The sequence below is a fragment of the Dermacentor variabilis genome, unplaced genomic scaffold (assembly GCF_050947875.1).
Source record: "Dermacentor variabilis isolate Ectoservices unplaced genomic scaffold, ASM5094787v1 scaffold_13, whole genome shotgun sequence".
Lineage (NCBI taxonomy): Eukaryota > Metazoa > Arthropoda > Arachnida > Ixodida > Ixodidae > Dermacentor > Dermacentor variabilis.
Genome location: NW_027460291.1, coordinates 29178763 through 29195251, shown reverse-complemented (window position 1 = coordinate 29195251; position 16489 = coordinate 29178763). Strand labels below are relative to the sequence as shown.

Genomic DNA, 16489 nt, shown 5'->3' with positions numbered 1-16489 from the left:
TAACATATTGCTTTTGTTTAGTGTTTCAAAGTGATGATATGCTTTCTAGTGCAATTTTTCAATTTGTGGACGCGTTCTGAGTGATGCTAGACTACTGTAAGGAACTAGGCAGTGGTATAAAAAGGGGAAAGAGCCTGGCAGGGCTTAGTGAGGGTTGTGCCGTGCTTGCTGACTGAGCGGTTGAGTTTTCAGCGTAGTTCTAACGCTTGCCGGGAACGAGAACAAAAATGTGAACTCTCCCGAAGTCACTTTGCAGTGTCCCGTGCGAACCTGAACGAGAGAACGAGGCCTTCTCTGTGCGCTGCGCTCAAGAAACGTCAAGGGACGCCCGACTTCGGTTATGAGCATCATCGAGCGACATCCCTCCGGACAGCGGATGCAGTCCCCTGTCCATCGGGATCTCCTTCCCCCGGCGGGGCGGTCTGTTGCGTTTCGCCTGCGACACGTGGTTTTGCCGGCGCGACTGCGGCGGGGCGGCAGACATTTTGGCCCGATCGTCGTCGCCGCAACACTCATCGCCAGGTGTTTCAAGGCGCGTCTGCGGCGGGGCGGCAGACATTTTGGCCCGATCGTCGTCGCCGCAACACTCATCGCCAGGTGTTTCCAGGCGCGTCTGCGGCGATGCGACCGCCTAGGGATCCCCCTCGCATTCCAGTCATTGTGCCCGAAACAGGCGATGCCAAAGCAGGGATCTCATTCCAGTTATTGGGCCCGAAACAGGCGATGCCAAAGCAGGGATCTCGTTCCAGTCATTGTGCCCGAAACAGGCGATGCCAAAGCAGGGACCATCTTCTCAGTACAGTCATTGTGTCCGACCGGCAGCGCCACGACAGGGTGCTACGAGATCGTGCGCAGCGCCACGACAGGGTGCTACGAGTTCGTGCGCAGCGCCACGACAGGGTGCTACGAGATCGTGCGCAGCGCCACGACAGTGTGCGTCACCATTAGCCCATTGTACATTCACGTGCTCGTCTTTTGAGGGGTTCCTTCTTGCCCTCAACTGCGAGAGTATAAAAACAGCTGCCCCCGGACGCCAAAGGGAGGGCTCCGATTTCTTCTGCTGAGTGAAGTGCTCTCCCGTCTCTCTACTTCGGTCAAACCTGACCGCCAACTCTTTGCGATGTTAAAATAAACAAGTTGTTTCGTTGTTACCAGTCGACTCATGCTTTGCCGGGACCTTCGGATGCTTCGAGTTGTACCCCAGGCCGCCAGGCCAACGCTACCCTTGGGGCTTGCGACCCAGGTACAACCACGGGCGTCAGCGCCGAGTTCCCATCCGATCGCTCCAGTGTCGCGATCCAAACAGCCTCAAGGCGATCCCATTGTGCCATCGTCAAATGCTGGAATTGGGCTTGATAAATAAGGCGTGGTTGCACTACCGCCTTCACCAATTGTCGCGCAACATATGAGCTGGCGCCGCCCATTTTAGGAGCAATGCGCCTAATCAGACCCAACGTTTGAATTCCCTGCTTTTTAGCGCTGGAGAGCCAAGCAGTTCCGCTTCCCGACTCGTGTACCATCAGACCCAGAATTTTTATAGTTAAACATTTTTGACGAGGGGTTCCGGATAGATGAAGACGAATGGGTGTTGCAGAGAGTTTACGCCGGCCCCAGCGATTGGCGACTGACATGTAAGCAGATTTGCTGACGGAAAGCCTAAGGCCGACCGAAGAAGCGTAAGTCGCCGTGATATCTAAAGCTGATTGAAGGGCAGCGGCTTGAGTCTGCAGGTCGTGATGAGTGCTCCATACCGTGATGTCATCAGCGTACAAGAACTTTATGTCGGGTACATCGTGTAAGCGCCATGCAAGCGGGATGAAAGCAATATTAAATAATGTGGGTGATAATACAGATCCCTGGGGTACGCCACGAAGAGGGACAAATGAGCCGACGGCGTCACCACTGAGGCGAATTGCAAAATGTCGGTCTTCAAGGAAAGATTTGACAAAATTCCGTACTCTAGGGGGAAAATGCAGCATGTCAATTGAAGCCAAGATGGCAGCATGACTGATGTCATCATACGCCTGTTCGACGTCCATAGCGAGGACAGTACGGACACTGTGGCTACGAGTTGACGATAAAACCGAGGATGCCAAGACAGCCAGCCCATCTTCACTACCTATGAATGGACGGAAGCCAATTTGAGCGGGGTGGTAAAAACCGTGGTGCTCGAGCCACCACGACATTCGTGTGGCTAGCATTTTCTCAGCAAGCTTGCACAACGTTGACGTTAGGGAAATGGGTCGGAAGTTGCCAAGGTCAGTCGGCGGCTTGCTTGGTTTCGGAATCGCGATCACAATAGCTGACTTCCAACCTGCAGGGACAACGCCATCTAGCCATACCTTGTTAATGGTGTCGAGGAGTTGAGGCAGCACAGCGGAACTCAGGTTCTTGTAAGCCTCATAGGTAATAGAGTCTGGACCTGGTGCTGTCTTACGACTGGTACCATCTATCGCTGCAAGCAACTCAGGCATGGTGAAAGAGCTTGCAATCCCCTCGGAGTCTGCTGTAGATGGTAACCTGTCGATATGTGTCGGAATGCCTGCCAAGGAAGCACCATTGGCTGTTTGAGGCAACAAGTCGTACTACGGGAAAAACTTCCGGGCTGCTTCTCTGGCGAAATCATCCGGCGACAAGCCAGCAGCGAAGCAGACTGTGGCTGCCGCGTCTGGACGGCTGCCACCATGTTCCATGGCACGGAAGGTTCGCCGGAGAGAAGCATTCGATGTCTTGGATGAAACCCGCTCACACCACGTATGCCAGTGCCTCCGCGAGAGGTCGCGTTCATATCTGCGGGCCTTAGCAGTAAGGAAATTCAGTCTTGTACGTGCTTGTGCAGAAGTGGGGTCTCGGGATGCTGCCAGCTCAGCTTGTCTGCGAGCAGCCCACAAGTTGAGCAGGCCGATATCCGGTGCCGGTCGATCGACGTCTACCCAGCTGATGGTTGTAGCTTCATTGAGCGCGCTTTGTATGCGGTCAACAAGTAGTGGTGACGAGTCCACAGGGGTATCTTAGAGAACGGCGCGAAATTGGTCCCAGTTTACCACAGAACACTTGCGGCGCAATCGGCGGGCCTGCGACGGATGAAGGCCGATGATGATAGGTTGGTGGTGACTACCCCAGTAGTCGGGCTCCAGGTGCCAAGTCGGAGTGCCGGGACCCGACCACCACGTAAGATCCGGTGCGTATGTTGTACGTCGAGCTTGAGGCACAGCTCGCGTTGCTGAATCGGGATGGTTAAGTAGTACAAACAACGCATCCGCGAAGGCGTCCCGCACACGCCTACCTCGAGGGCTAGACTTAGGGTACCCCCAATCTGGGTGAGGGGCGTTGAAATCACCACCAACTAAAATAGGACACGCTGGGTATTGGCGACGGACATTCACTAACCCAGCCCAGATTAATTCTTGAAGAAGAGCCACCGGCTGGTCTTATGTAGTATGACACTACCACAACAGTTGCCTTGGGTAACTTCACAGCTACTGCCACTACCTCCTTATATGAGTTACACCAGTTTTCAAGAGAAAGGCAGACCTGAGGATAGCGCGTATCAACATACACTGCCGCCTTTCCTGGAGGGGCAGCTGTGTGCACGCGACGGTCACTCATCCAAGGAGACACGTATCCACTGAAGCCCGGAATGGCAGGAAAGGCGTTGGTCTCCTGTAGTAACAGGGCCCACACCTGCAGCTTGTTCATACGTAGACGGGATTTAAGCTCCCCCACTTTCGTGGAGAGCCCTCTACAGTTCCACTGAAGCACGCCACAAACACCTGTGTCCGCCATTTTGATTACGAGTCCAGGCGTTGCAAAATCACAGATGTCAGGTTGGATAACTGGCTGACCATGAACCGCAAAAGGGATGTTGTAGAGTTATCCGGTAACGGAGCTGAAGATCTGGTTGACTCTGCGACCGATACAGCAGGGCGTGGCAGAGACGATGTTGCAGCGGAATCGATACTTGTAGTGGTGTGAGATTCCACTGAACGTCGCCGACGCGCAAGTAGTTCACGGTGCTGTCGGAGCTTGGATACCTCCGCTAAAAGGCGGGCAATTTGATTGTCAACTGCTGCCATATCATCACGCGGATGTTCCGGCCCGCTCTGCTTCTGTATAACCAGCGGGCGACGGCGGTTTTTGCGAACTTTGTCACTGCAAGTCTGTTGGGAATGGGGTGCAGGCGGGTCGGGCTCGGAAAGCTCTGGCCAGTCGTCGTCATCCCACTGGAGCGCCGCAAACCTGTTTGATGTCGGCACTGGTTGTGTTGCAGCATGCTGAGGCCATTGCTTAGGAATCCCGCGACGAACCTTTTGAGTAGCCTTTTGCTTTGTGGGACAAGTTGGAGACGTGATCTCGTGATCATCGGTCTTGCAGAGTCCACATCGATAGGACGCTGCGCCAGCTAATACAGCTTCATCTGGCGCTGTAAATGGACAGGATAGGCGCATGTGGCCCGGTCGGAAACAGTTGTAACAATAGACGACACTGGGTTTATATGGCCGAGGTCGTAGAATGCAGCCATAGTAGTACAGGCGGGCTGGGGGAGTTGGTGGGCCCTGCAAGGTGACGATGCAAGAGCGCCCCTTTCCCATGTAACGCGCTTGAATGACACGTTGAGTAGGACAGTAGAGCTCACGCTGGAGAGCAGTCTGGTCCTCGCCAACGTCAACGTTGTAAACGACACAGCGCTGTAGATCCGAGCCCTCTACCAGGTACACCTGGACCGGCACGGTGACCTCCCTCGTTATCAAGAGACGTTGAAGCGTTTGCAAACGCTCGACAGCAGCCAATGTCGGGAGCCACACAGCGATCGTATTTGACTTCTTCCGGGCCGTGAAGCCGCGGAAGCTTGTGGTGCCAAGACAACCGTCTAGGTTCGCCTGAATAATCCTGTTCGGAATCTCTGTGAGGCTTGTGGGGGCCAGAGCTTTAATGGTTGCTTTATAGCAAACCGAGCCCGGTGTCGACACAACTGGGTGGTCAGTCGTTAGACAGGAACTTTTGCCTTGGGAGACGCTGTTGGCCGAACACAAATCTGGTGCAGATTGCTCTGAAGGACGCTTCTGAGAACCACGGGGCGCCGACGGCACAGATGGTAGCGCAGAAGACAAGTCCATAGGGGTACTCGGTTCGTCATGCTCAACAAATGGAGCCCCATTCCCGATCGGTGTCTGGGAAGCCATCGCCGGGCTCCGCCCTGAGGGCAGATCACTCGCGGTCTGATGTGCATTTTGAGAAGGCGATGGGTGGGCTGTAGCCGAAGGACTTGGAGCAGGAACCAGGAGCTGGGATCCAGGCTCAGGTGTCAATTGTGCGGCCGGTAACGCCGTCGTGACGAGCGGCGCCGGTGAATCTACCGCCGCCAGCGCGTCACCGGAGTCACTAGGCCTAGTCCCGGTGTACAATTCAGCTGCAGGGCCGATGGAGTGACATTCGCTGAATGTCAGAAAACCAGACTGCGCATGAGCGTCCAGGGCGTCCTCAGATGTCTTGGGGTCCAATCTCTTTATGTATGGAACGTATTTACGCGGAAGGCGAGATCACTCAAAAGTTCGCCGGGTGCGCCGTGACGGAGAATGAAGTTTCGTAGGACAAAGGATGCTATATCACGGGCTTTGGCAGCAGGAAGAGCGGTGGTTTCTGCGTATCGTGTCAAATGATTGATGGCGACGACTATCCAGCGGTTTCTGGAAGCCGCACTCGGAAGGGGTCCGACAGGTCAATGCCTATGCGATCGAAGGGGCCCGGAATGGGCAGGAGTTGACCAGAGACAAGCTGAGTGGGAACCTTGCTGCATTGGCACTGAGGACGCAGTAGAATGTATCTACACACAAAATCGTGCATACCACGGCAATAAAACCTGGAGCAAAGTCGGGCGTACGTTTTGACGACACTCGCATCCACACACTATGGGTCAGCGTGGAAGGCAAAACATATTTCACCACCAAGATGTCGACGTATGACCAGCAGCCACTTTCAGCCATCAGACAGGTAGTTCTGGCGATAGAGAAGGCCATCCCGCATCTCGAAGGACGAAGCTTCATGGTGCAAAACTCGAGAAGGTGGAGTAAGAGTCGATGGGCTTGAAAGGAAGCGAAGAAGAGCGCTAATCCGGGCATCCTCAATTGCGTTGTTCGTACGTTCGTGCCCTGCTGGGAACGAACGTACTTTGTCAACGGCAGACAGGCAGGCAGTGCCTTCGGTTGACACAGGCGAATGTAAAAGTGCGTCGGCATTTATTTGGCGGCAGCCAGACCTGTAGACAAAGCGCATGTTGAAATCTTGCAACGCAAAGCCCAGCGAGCTAATCGGCCTGAGGGGTGCTTCAACGTGGACAGCCAACAAAGCGCATGGTGGTCTGTAACTACGTCGAAGGTATGGCCATAGAGGTAAGGACTAAATTTACCAGGTGCTCATATGATGGCCAAACATTCCTTTTCCGTAACGGAATAATTTGTCTGTGCTTTGCTGAGGGTACGCCTTGCGGATGCAACGACGTACTCGTCGAAGCCAGATTTGCGCTGTGCAAGCAGAGCGCCAAGTCCAACACCGCTGTCGTCGGTGTGTACGTCGGTCGCAGCTGTAGGGTCGAAATGGCTCGGTATTGGCGGGAAGGTTAGTAGAGGACGCAACTCTTGGAAAGCATCGTCACAGGCGGGCGACCAGGCGTTATTGTTTGATTCGCTCCGTAGAGGCTCATTCAGGTGGTGATTGACGCAAAATTCCCAATGAAGCGGCGAAAGTAAGAACAGAGGCCAAAGAAGCTGCGAAGTTCTCTTATGGAGGAAGGTATTGACACATCAGCAACTGCACTGAGCTTGACGGTGTCAGGCAAGATGTCATTTTCAGATTCTACATGTCCAACGCTGGTTAGCCGACTTGCTCCCAAGCGGCATTTTTTTCTTATTTAACTGAAGGCTGACGCCAGTTAGGCTCTGTAACACTTCCTCTAGCCTACAGAGATGGGTGTGAAAATCGGCTGAAAAGATAACCACATCATCTAAGTAGCAAAGGCACGTTTCTCACTTGAGACCATGCAAAAGGTTGTCCATCAGACGCTCAAATGTTGCTGGGGCGTTGCAAAGCCCGAAAGGCATGACACGAGCGGCAGAGTTCTGCTGCGTAAATCAAGTGGGGGGAGGGGGTACCACAGTACGTCCACCAAAATTTAATGCGGACAAAGGACAAGACAAGAGAGCAGCGTTGGCGGCGTCTCAACCAGAGCGGCCCAGGCAATCTCGAGCTCGCGCCTCCCGGACGACTACCGATGTGGCTGCAGCGCCGGCCATTCTTCTTCACTGCTGTGAAAAAGTAGTGAGCGTGGGCTAGCGTCGGTGACGGCGAGTGCCAGTAGCAACAACTGGGAATATGCGCTTATGAAAGCTCGTGCTCACGAGAACAAGTTAGAACAAACTTAGTCGGATCTGTCTTTTTAGACTTCAGTAAAGCTTATGACACGGTTAACCATCAAGCCCTGTTTAATAAACTTGACTCTTATGGTATAACCGGTCCTGCGCTAACATTCTTAAAAAATTATTTACGTGACCGGCCATACACCGTACATGCAGCAAATACTTTCTCAGTAACAAAATGTATTAACCAAGGTGTACCACAGGGACCAGTTCTGGGCCCTTTGCTTTTCCTTTTATATATTAATGATCTTCCGGATTCTCTTAACTCCACCAACTGCGTTCATTGCATTTTATACGCAGATGACACAACCATAGCTTCATCTGACAAATGTGTTACTACTCTTACTTCTAAGTTAAATATTGCATTAAGTAACATTATAAAATGGTGTAGCAACAATTACTTAGTCCTTAATCCTTTAAAAACTAAATTTATGTTATTCAAAAGTGCTCAAAGGGCCTTAACTTCTATTCCTGAAGTAACGCTTGGAAGTCATTCAATTCCCGTTAGCACCGATGTCACTTTTCTTGGCATACATGTTGACCCTAACCTTACATTTCGCTCTCATTTCCAACATCTCAAGCACAAGACTGCGTTTGGTATACGTGCATTAATTAAAGCTCGCCCTTTTTTTTCTCGTGAGGCTCTGCTAGCGTTGTATTATGCGTTCATTCATAGTCACTTTAATTACGCCATTGTTTCATGGGGCAACACGTACGCTTGTCACTTATCATCAATTCAACATATCCAAAATCAGTCAATACGCATTATCACTTCATCATCATCATCATAATCATCATCATCATCATCATCATCATCATCATCATCATCATCATCATCAGCCTAGTTACGCCCACTGCAGGGCAAAGGCCTCTCCCATGCTTCTCCAACAACCCCGGTCATGTACTAATTGTGGCCATGCCGTCCCTGCAAACTTCTTAATCTCATCCGCCCACCTAACTTTCTGCCGCCCCCTGCTACGCTTCTCTTCCCTTGGGATCGAGTCCGTAACCCTTAATGACCATCGGTTATCTTCCCTCCTCATTACATGTCCTGCCCATGCCCATTTCTTTTTCTTGATTTTTACCCGCCGTGGTTGCTCAGTGGCTATGGTGTTGGGCTGCTGAGCACGAGGTCGCGGGATCGTATCCCGGCCACGGCGGCCGCATTTCGATGGGGGCGAAATGCGAAAACACCCGTGTGCTTAGATTTAGGCGCACGTTAAAGAACCCCAGGTGGTCAAAATTTCCGGAGTCCTCCACTACGGCGTGCCTCATAATCAGAAAGTGGTTTTGGCACGTAAAACCCCAAATATTATTATTATTATTTTCTTGATTTCAACTAAGATGTCATTAACTCGCGTTTGTTCCCTCACCCAATCTGCTCTTTTCTTATCCCTTAACGTTACACCTATCATTCTTCTTTCCATAGCTCGTTGTGTCGTCCTCAATTTGAGTAGAACCCTTTTCGTAAGCCTCCAGGTTTCTGCCCCGTAGGTGAGTATTGGTAAGACACAGCTATTATATACTTTTCTCTTGAGGGATAACGGCAACCTGCTGTTCATGATTTGGGAATGCCTGCCAAACGCACTCCAGCCCATTCTTATTCTTCTGATTATTTCCGTCTCATGATCCGGATCCGCCGTCACTACCTGCCCTAAGTAGATGTATTCCCTTACGACTTCCAGTGCCTCGCTGCCTATGGTAAACTGCTGTTCTCTTCCGAGACTGTTAAACATTACTTTAGTTTTCTGTAGATTAATTTTACCCTTCTGCTTTGCCTCTCCAGGTCAGTGAGTATGCATTGCAGTTGGTCTCCTGAGTTACTAAGCAAGGCAATATTATCAGCGAATCGCAAGTTGCTAAGATATTCTCCATCAAATTTTATCCCCAATTCTTCCCACTGCAGGTCTCTGAATACTTCCTGTAAACACGCTGTGAATAGCATTGGAGAGATCGTATCTCCCTGTTTGACGCTTTCTTTATAGGGATTTTGTTGCTTTCTTTATGGAGGAGTACGGTGGCTGTGGAGCCACTATAGATATCTTTCAGTATTTTTACATATGGCTCATCTACACCCTGATTCCGTAATGCCTCCATGACTGCTGAGGTTTCGACTGAATCAAACGCTGTTTCGTAATCAATGAAAGCTATATATAGGGGTTGGTTTTATTCCGCACATTTCTCTATCACCTGATTGATAGTGTGAATATGGTCTATTGTTCAGTAGCCTTTACGGAATCCTGCCTGGTCCTTTGGTTGACGGAAGGCTGAGGTGTTCCTGATTCTATTTGCGATTACCTTAGTAAATACTTTGTAGGCAACGGACAGTAAGCTGATCGGTCTATAATTTTTCAAGTCTTTGGCGTCCCCTTTCTTATGGATTAGGATTATGTTAGCGTTCTTCGAAGATTCCGGTACGCTCGAGGTCATGAGGCATTGCGTATACAGGGTGGCCAGTTTCTCTAGAACAATCTGTCCACCATCCTTCAACAAATCTGCTGTTACCTGATCCTCCCCACCTGCCTTCCCCCTTTGCATATCTCCTAAGGCTTTCTTTACTTCTTCCGGCGTTACCTTCGGGATTTCGAATTCCTCTAGACTATTTTCTCTTCCATTATCGTCGTGGGTGCCACTGGTACTGTATAAATCTCTATAGAACTCCTCAGCCACTTGAACTATCTCATCCATATTAGTAATGATATTGCCGGCTTTGTCTCTTAACGCATACATCTGATTCTTGCCAATTCCTAGTTTCTTCTTCACTGTTTTTAGGCTTCCTCCGCTCCTGAGAGCATGTTCAATTCTATCCATATTATACTTCCTTATGTCAGCTGTCTTACGCTTGTTGATTAACTTCGAAAGTTCTGCCAGTTCTATTCTAGCTGTAGGGTTTGATGCTTTCATACATTGGTGTTTCTTGATCAGATCTTTCGTCTCCTGCGATAGTTTGCTGGTATCCTGCCTAACGGAGTTACCACCGACTTCTATTGCGCACTCCTTGTGGGCATTATTAAGGAGTGCGCAATTATCACTTCAAGCTCCATGCAATCCAATGCCTCTTTGTTACTTCGCGCGTATAATACCTTGTCTATTAATAATTTGTTCCAGTTTAACATACTCGTCTTACTCCACAAGTTGCTTCACAATAACCTCATGTATCCGTTCATTGCAACTGACCTTTTGCAGAATAAAAATATGACCAGATTTGCGGCTAACAACAACAATTTCTTGTTACCCATGGTTCATACCAATTACGGCAAAAAAACATCTTCCTTCGCTGCAATTTCTCTTTGGAATGAATTACCATCAACCATAAAATCCTGTACTTCTCTTGCAATTTTTAAAAATCACCTTAAGCATCATTTCCTGCGATAACTTAACTACGATCTGGCGGTGTACCTCTGACATTTATGTCACATGTCATTTGTTGTATTTCATCCATGCTTTTTTCCGACTTTCTGTTATGACGTGCTTTTTCGTGTTTGATTGTAAATGACATGTCTAATGATGTATTTGATCTGTAGATGTTGTTTATAATACGCTAATTTGCTGACTATTGATATCACCATCAATGTTGTTATTATTAACCGAGGGTCCCACTACAGTTCTTTCACTTTGGGACCCTCGTCTGTATATTTCTCATGTAATTACTTCTTTTTTTTGGAACGAATAAATCTGAATCTGAACCTGAATCTGAATGCGGACCGGTTCGGTTGCCGCGCAGAAGTCACCGAGTGCGCTGACAGCAAACTGTTGCGGCCGAGTATGCACTGTTAAAGCGTAGGTGCCAGTTTTCCCACATGTTGACTGCTTAGCCGATTGACGAATGTTACCCTGCTCGCTGAAACTGGCAGCCAGCGACCTTAGAGGGCACCTTGAAACAGCTGTTTCCTAGCTTTGGATAGGGCTGCACGCCCACATACAACGATCCCGGTATTCTCCGAATCAAATACGGCCCGTATCACAGGCGGATTTCTTTGCACTCGAGGCCATCGGAATTCCCTTGTACTGGAAGCATGCTCGACCGAAAATATCCGTTGATGCCTCCACAATTAGAGCCGTCGTCGGGAGAAGCGTGCTTTAAGAATGCATGTCCTTTTATAAACGATGGCTTCCGTAAGGCAAGCCATCAGGAATAAGAAATATGTGTGCGGGTGGGTCCAATAGCCCGGCGTCGAATTTGTAAGGAACGGGGCTGCTTGCCCAGCCGCTGAGACAGGGGGCCATTAGCGCCTCGCTCCTTGTCTGGCCCTGAAGCAGTCTCGAGGTGGTGTGCATCGGATGCTCAGTGCGTTGGCATCAATGTTGCACTTGGATTGATATTAGCCCTGGTTTCAGTCTAGTAACGCTACGCACACTTACCGCAAATTTAACCTTATAAACATTGTTTCCCGTGCCGTAATACCGTGTGCTTTGTCAAATTCTGTGAGCTTGTAGTTAAAAAAGAATAAATCACCCATTCACCCCTTCACAGAATGCTTAGTCAACTTATTTGTTCGAGGACACCTGAATTTCCTTCTTTCGCCGTTAGGCACTTGAAGGTACTCGGTGCGGCTTTTAGGTAGAGATGCGCCTCAGAGGTGTATTTTCGATAATAATAAAGCTAACTGGATAATATCTGTGCAGGATATAGAGCTTATGCTCCTATTTTCTAGTATGATTATAGTTTTTTTAAATATCTGATCAATTTTTGTCTTCTGTGGGCCCAGAAAGTGCGAAAAGTACGGTCACCTGTGGAAGGTTGGGGCTTTATATTACACCTAGGAGAGAGTTATAAAATAGCTTGTAATGCTTCTTTGTACGATTCATTTCAAGTAAGTTCGAAAATTATTTTCTTCTTGCTTTATCACCTAAAGAAAAAAGTTGTAAATGTCGATTATAGAGAACATTGATGATTGACTTACTATATTGCACGCGACCAAAATTGAAGCAATTACAATAAAGACTAGATACTTGCAGTCTGTGAATCCTTGTCCAGGTAATGCAAAATTTGGCCAAGAATAAGTCATATTAGGTACGAGAATGTTTGTGCACAAGAAGCAAAAGCAGCGTAAGAGTGAGAAAAACGAAGTTCAAAATTTCTGCGCATTCTTAAGACCACTGCTGATGATCAATTTGCATGAAATTTGCCCAGAAGGTGGACTAGTCTATGTAGACTAGAAGAGTAAAACTTGAAAATTCTTCTTCTGCATAGGTTATACCCTCAGAACCCCTTCGAGCTTCCTGTAATTTTTCCTCACTCGTTGTCACCCTTGTTTAGCTACATCATGGCTATAGAAGTGACCATATCTCCGGAACACTCCGTGAAGCAAATCTTGTTTTCGGGTACAGGCTATCAAATCTCGCTGTTAAAAGACTCCGGCGCATTTTTGCTTTTGCTTTGAACACAGCAAAACAACCGCTTTTCATATGTCGGCTTACTGTAAGAAGCAATGCATTCGCCTGACCTCTCGTGAAAATTGGAGAATGAGCTGGTGCCGGCTAAACCATGGCTAGTGCTTGCTTGTGCTTACACGAGTACAACTCGCCACTTCGACAAAGCTTGTGGCTGCGATCATAGGTCGAGCATGAATGGAAAAAAGTAAGTCCCTACAGCTCCCACGCCTGAATTAGAATAAGTAATCACAGTGTTTTGGTTAGAGAAACGCCTGAATTTTCTTCGCAATGGAAACCAGAATGTTAAGCGTAATATTGCATCCAAAATCTGAAAATTTATTTTAAAAAATTAGCGCCCTTCCACTGTGAAGGAGGATAACCAGCGAAGCTGTATCGGGATGACTATATTGACAACTATATTGATTTATATTGATTGCTATAGGATTGCTATAATGCCTAAATGAAGACACATATATGAAACTTCGTGGTCTTAATTCGTCTTTCTTTTGTCTCATCCGTTGCCACAGTGACCATAGCTTTGTGGTCGCTGTAGTACACCGCGATTGGTTGTACTGCTCTGCTGGACAAGTTCTTGCCAAAGGTTAAATCTATCCAAGACTTGTGACGCGTTGTCGCACATCGATTCCAAACTGTTCCAACAGAAAGGATACAATACACTTGCCATTGGGCCGCGCTAGGTCGACGTGAACGTCAACGATTGGTGCATTGCGTTTTATGACGCTTTTCAACCACCCAGTGGGGGCGAAGGAGCGCCGCCATCGCACATTTTCTATGTGGCCATGAAGGTCAGGCGTCGTAACATAACATTCAGAGCGACCACCGCGACTGATAGCATCACTCGGAAGTGGTAATGCACTTTATACATAAACCAAAGATGATAACATTCAGAGTGACTGCCGCGACTTTTTATTTATTTATTTATTTAGTTCGCGCATGAGCATGGGGTTGCGCTGGAGGAGTTTTCAGCGTGCAGGATGCACGGACGGAAGGAAGGACGAGTCGGCTAGCCATATACAGCTTCACTGCAAAAAGTATGGTTTTCGGACACGCATATCAACTTAATGAAAGCCTGCCAGTGGTGGCTTTCATATGTATACGGACGCGGCTGTGTTAGTAAGTAATCAAGCTCTGTGGAAACCCGCAGAAGCTAGTAGTGAGAATAGAACTACGATAAAAAGAATTTGGTAGTTCTTTTACAAAAGTGTCCCCGGAGGACATCATAGTGAAACTAGCGAAAGCGCTTATGGGGCTTCCTTAAACAATAGCGAGCCATTGCGCTGACCGGTGGCTCCCTCTGGCGCAGTGAACCCAGTGAGCAGCGGCACGGTATCCGCCGGTCCCGCCTGTTCCGGCTGCGGCATGCTGTACTGCCTGTGCGCGCACCAGGCCCTGCCCATGGGACAGGTGACGTGACCCAACGCCCTGCCGGGGCCCCGCCGGGAGTGCTCCAACCCGGCCACCTCGCTCAACCGAGGCCTGGACGCGTGCGGGAACTGCGCCGGTGCTGCCTGTGGCCTCCGGTGAACGCTGTGAACGGAGTGGTGGGACTCGGCCAGTGCGCGAACTGTGGCTTCGGCTCTCGAGCCGCGTGCTGTGCCGCGACGTACGAGGACGCGCGGAACTGGGAAAAGTGTCTGTTCGGAGCCGAAATGCAATGGTGTGCTCGTTACTCGGACACCGGTGGCCGAGCAACGTAACGAGAGACGTGCGTACTGTGGTTGGTATAACTGTGCGCGACCGTGAACGCTGGAAGCGTTTATCCTGTCTTGAGACGTTTTCTCGTGTATTGTATCGAGTTGAAGATGCGGGTGCCGAAATGCATTACGAAGGTGCTTTCAAAGCCTTTGTGCGCAAGAACGCGCAGGGAATGCCGTCACTCGGTTTACTTTCACCGTGACGAACTAAAGCGGGCGCGAATTTTGTCACAGATTGCGAGTGTCGGTCTAGTCCGGTGCGTTATTTTTGAGACCTTGTCATTGAACTTCCACACAGAAAGCAATGGGAAGCATCGACTAATGGTTCCGTGTCGGGCACTCTGTGTAAACTGCGCTGGGGGTAACCAGATTTCGTCGTGCAGCTTTCGGTCATCGCGGGGCACCTGAACCGAGGCAATGACAGCGAGCACGGTGTTTCCGCAATTACTAGATCCAGTTAGCGCCAGTAAGCTTTACTTTGCGCGCGTGTTATTTTTCTTTCCGGGGAAGGAACACAAAGTTTGGTTCTTTTTCGTTTGTTCTCAAGTGCACTCGCGCAAGTACGCTGGCGAGCACTCCTTTTTATGGCTGCGCGCGCAGAGCATTGAAAATCAGAGGACGCCCGCCCGCAGTGGTTCTCTGTGTGTTCCGCACACCTCAGTATATCCGAATCTAAACGTTTAGTCCAAGAAAAAAAATCACAAACGGTAAAACTCCCGATCGCCTATTCCTCGATATTTGTTCTTTTAACTTTTTCTCGTGTCTCGCTTTCAACTTACGTCGTCTGGCTCGCTTCGGAGGAGCATTAATTTCTCGCCTTGAGGGCTTCTTTCTGAGAAGGCGGCCGTGCAAGAGAGGCACGGATGGAAACAAGGACGAGCGCCGAGTCCTTGTCGTCTCGTCTCCATCTGTATATTTGGCGCGGCCGCCTTTTTAAATATATACGAACACGCACAATTCGCCGCATTAATCAGGGCTTCTTTGCCCTATCTCCGTGGGAGGTTCTTTCTTTATGTATAGAGTGCGTGTATCGCAGTCCGCGCAGGGACGGCCATGTGTCATGCGCGCGGGTTTGTCGTTATGGCACGCTCTTCCAGGCTGTTTCAGTGTTCCTCGTGCGCAGGAACTCCCGGGTGCGAATGTACATATCAACGCTAAGGGTCGCTCCTTCCAGCGTCTCGAGCAATGCGAGGAGGAGTCGGCCCCGACTAATTTATTCCCTGGCGGTACGGGCTGCTTTGCGTGGCTTCTCGAACGAGCAAGCCGATCACGCAACTAAACCCCCGTGCTCTCAAGCGATTAACAACTCGAGGTTCTTCCCCCACCCCGTCGAGTTGAGCGCAGCGCCGCTCCTCGTCTGAAAAAGACACTGCGTCTTCCCGAGAATTTCAGTGGCGGAGCGTCATCGAAGCGTAGTGACCACTTCTGTCGAGGGGCGGCGCTGCCATTCCCTTTCTCGGGTGCAGGGACAGCGTCCTGGAATGCGGGGGTAAGCACTCCGGGGCTCTATTGCTCGAAATAAATATCCCTGTTTCCAAGGTTTCCACTGCAGTCTTGTGTTCCTTCTACCAGTGATCACTGGTCCTCATTCGCAAAGCATTTCGCACGCCAGAGCTTTCGCACGAAAAGACTCCGGTCAAACGTACTCGTCTCGTAAAACATACATCAGCTAAGGCTGTCAGCCAATGCAAAGCAGTTCTTACGAACTAAAAGCTTTGTGAATTGGGTCCTCGATCGCTTTCGGTGCTTACAGCATTATAGCCACGAATGCACCTGTGTGCTTCAACCAGCAACGTGTATGCCCACTCCTCGCAGTGGTGTACGAACTACTTCTCGAGTGGGGCGCGGGGCATATATATATATATATATATATATATATATATATATATATATATATATATATATATATATATATATATATCATCAGCCTGGCTAAGCCCACTGCAGACAAAGGCCTCTCCCATACTTCTCCAACTACCCTGGCCA

General features: G+C 49.5%; 1 protein-coding gene across 2 annotated transcripts in view; it reads left to right on the top strand.

Annotated features, from left to right (window-relative positions):
• The window catches only part of Awh (LIM/homeobox protein arrowhead), a 172681-nt gene extending 156645 nt beyond the window's left edge, over nt 1–16036 (top strand). For both annotated transcript variants that reach the window (XM_075677427.1, XM_075677428.1), the window contains exon 5: nt 14113–16036. In XM_075677427.1, coding sequence (XP_075533542.1) covers nt 14113–14222 — 110 coding nt within the window. In that variant the 3' untranslated portion in view covers nt 14223–16036. The remainder of the gene's footprint in view (nt 1–14112) is intronic.
• Nucleotides 16037–16489: the final 453 nt, after the last annotated feature.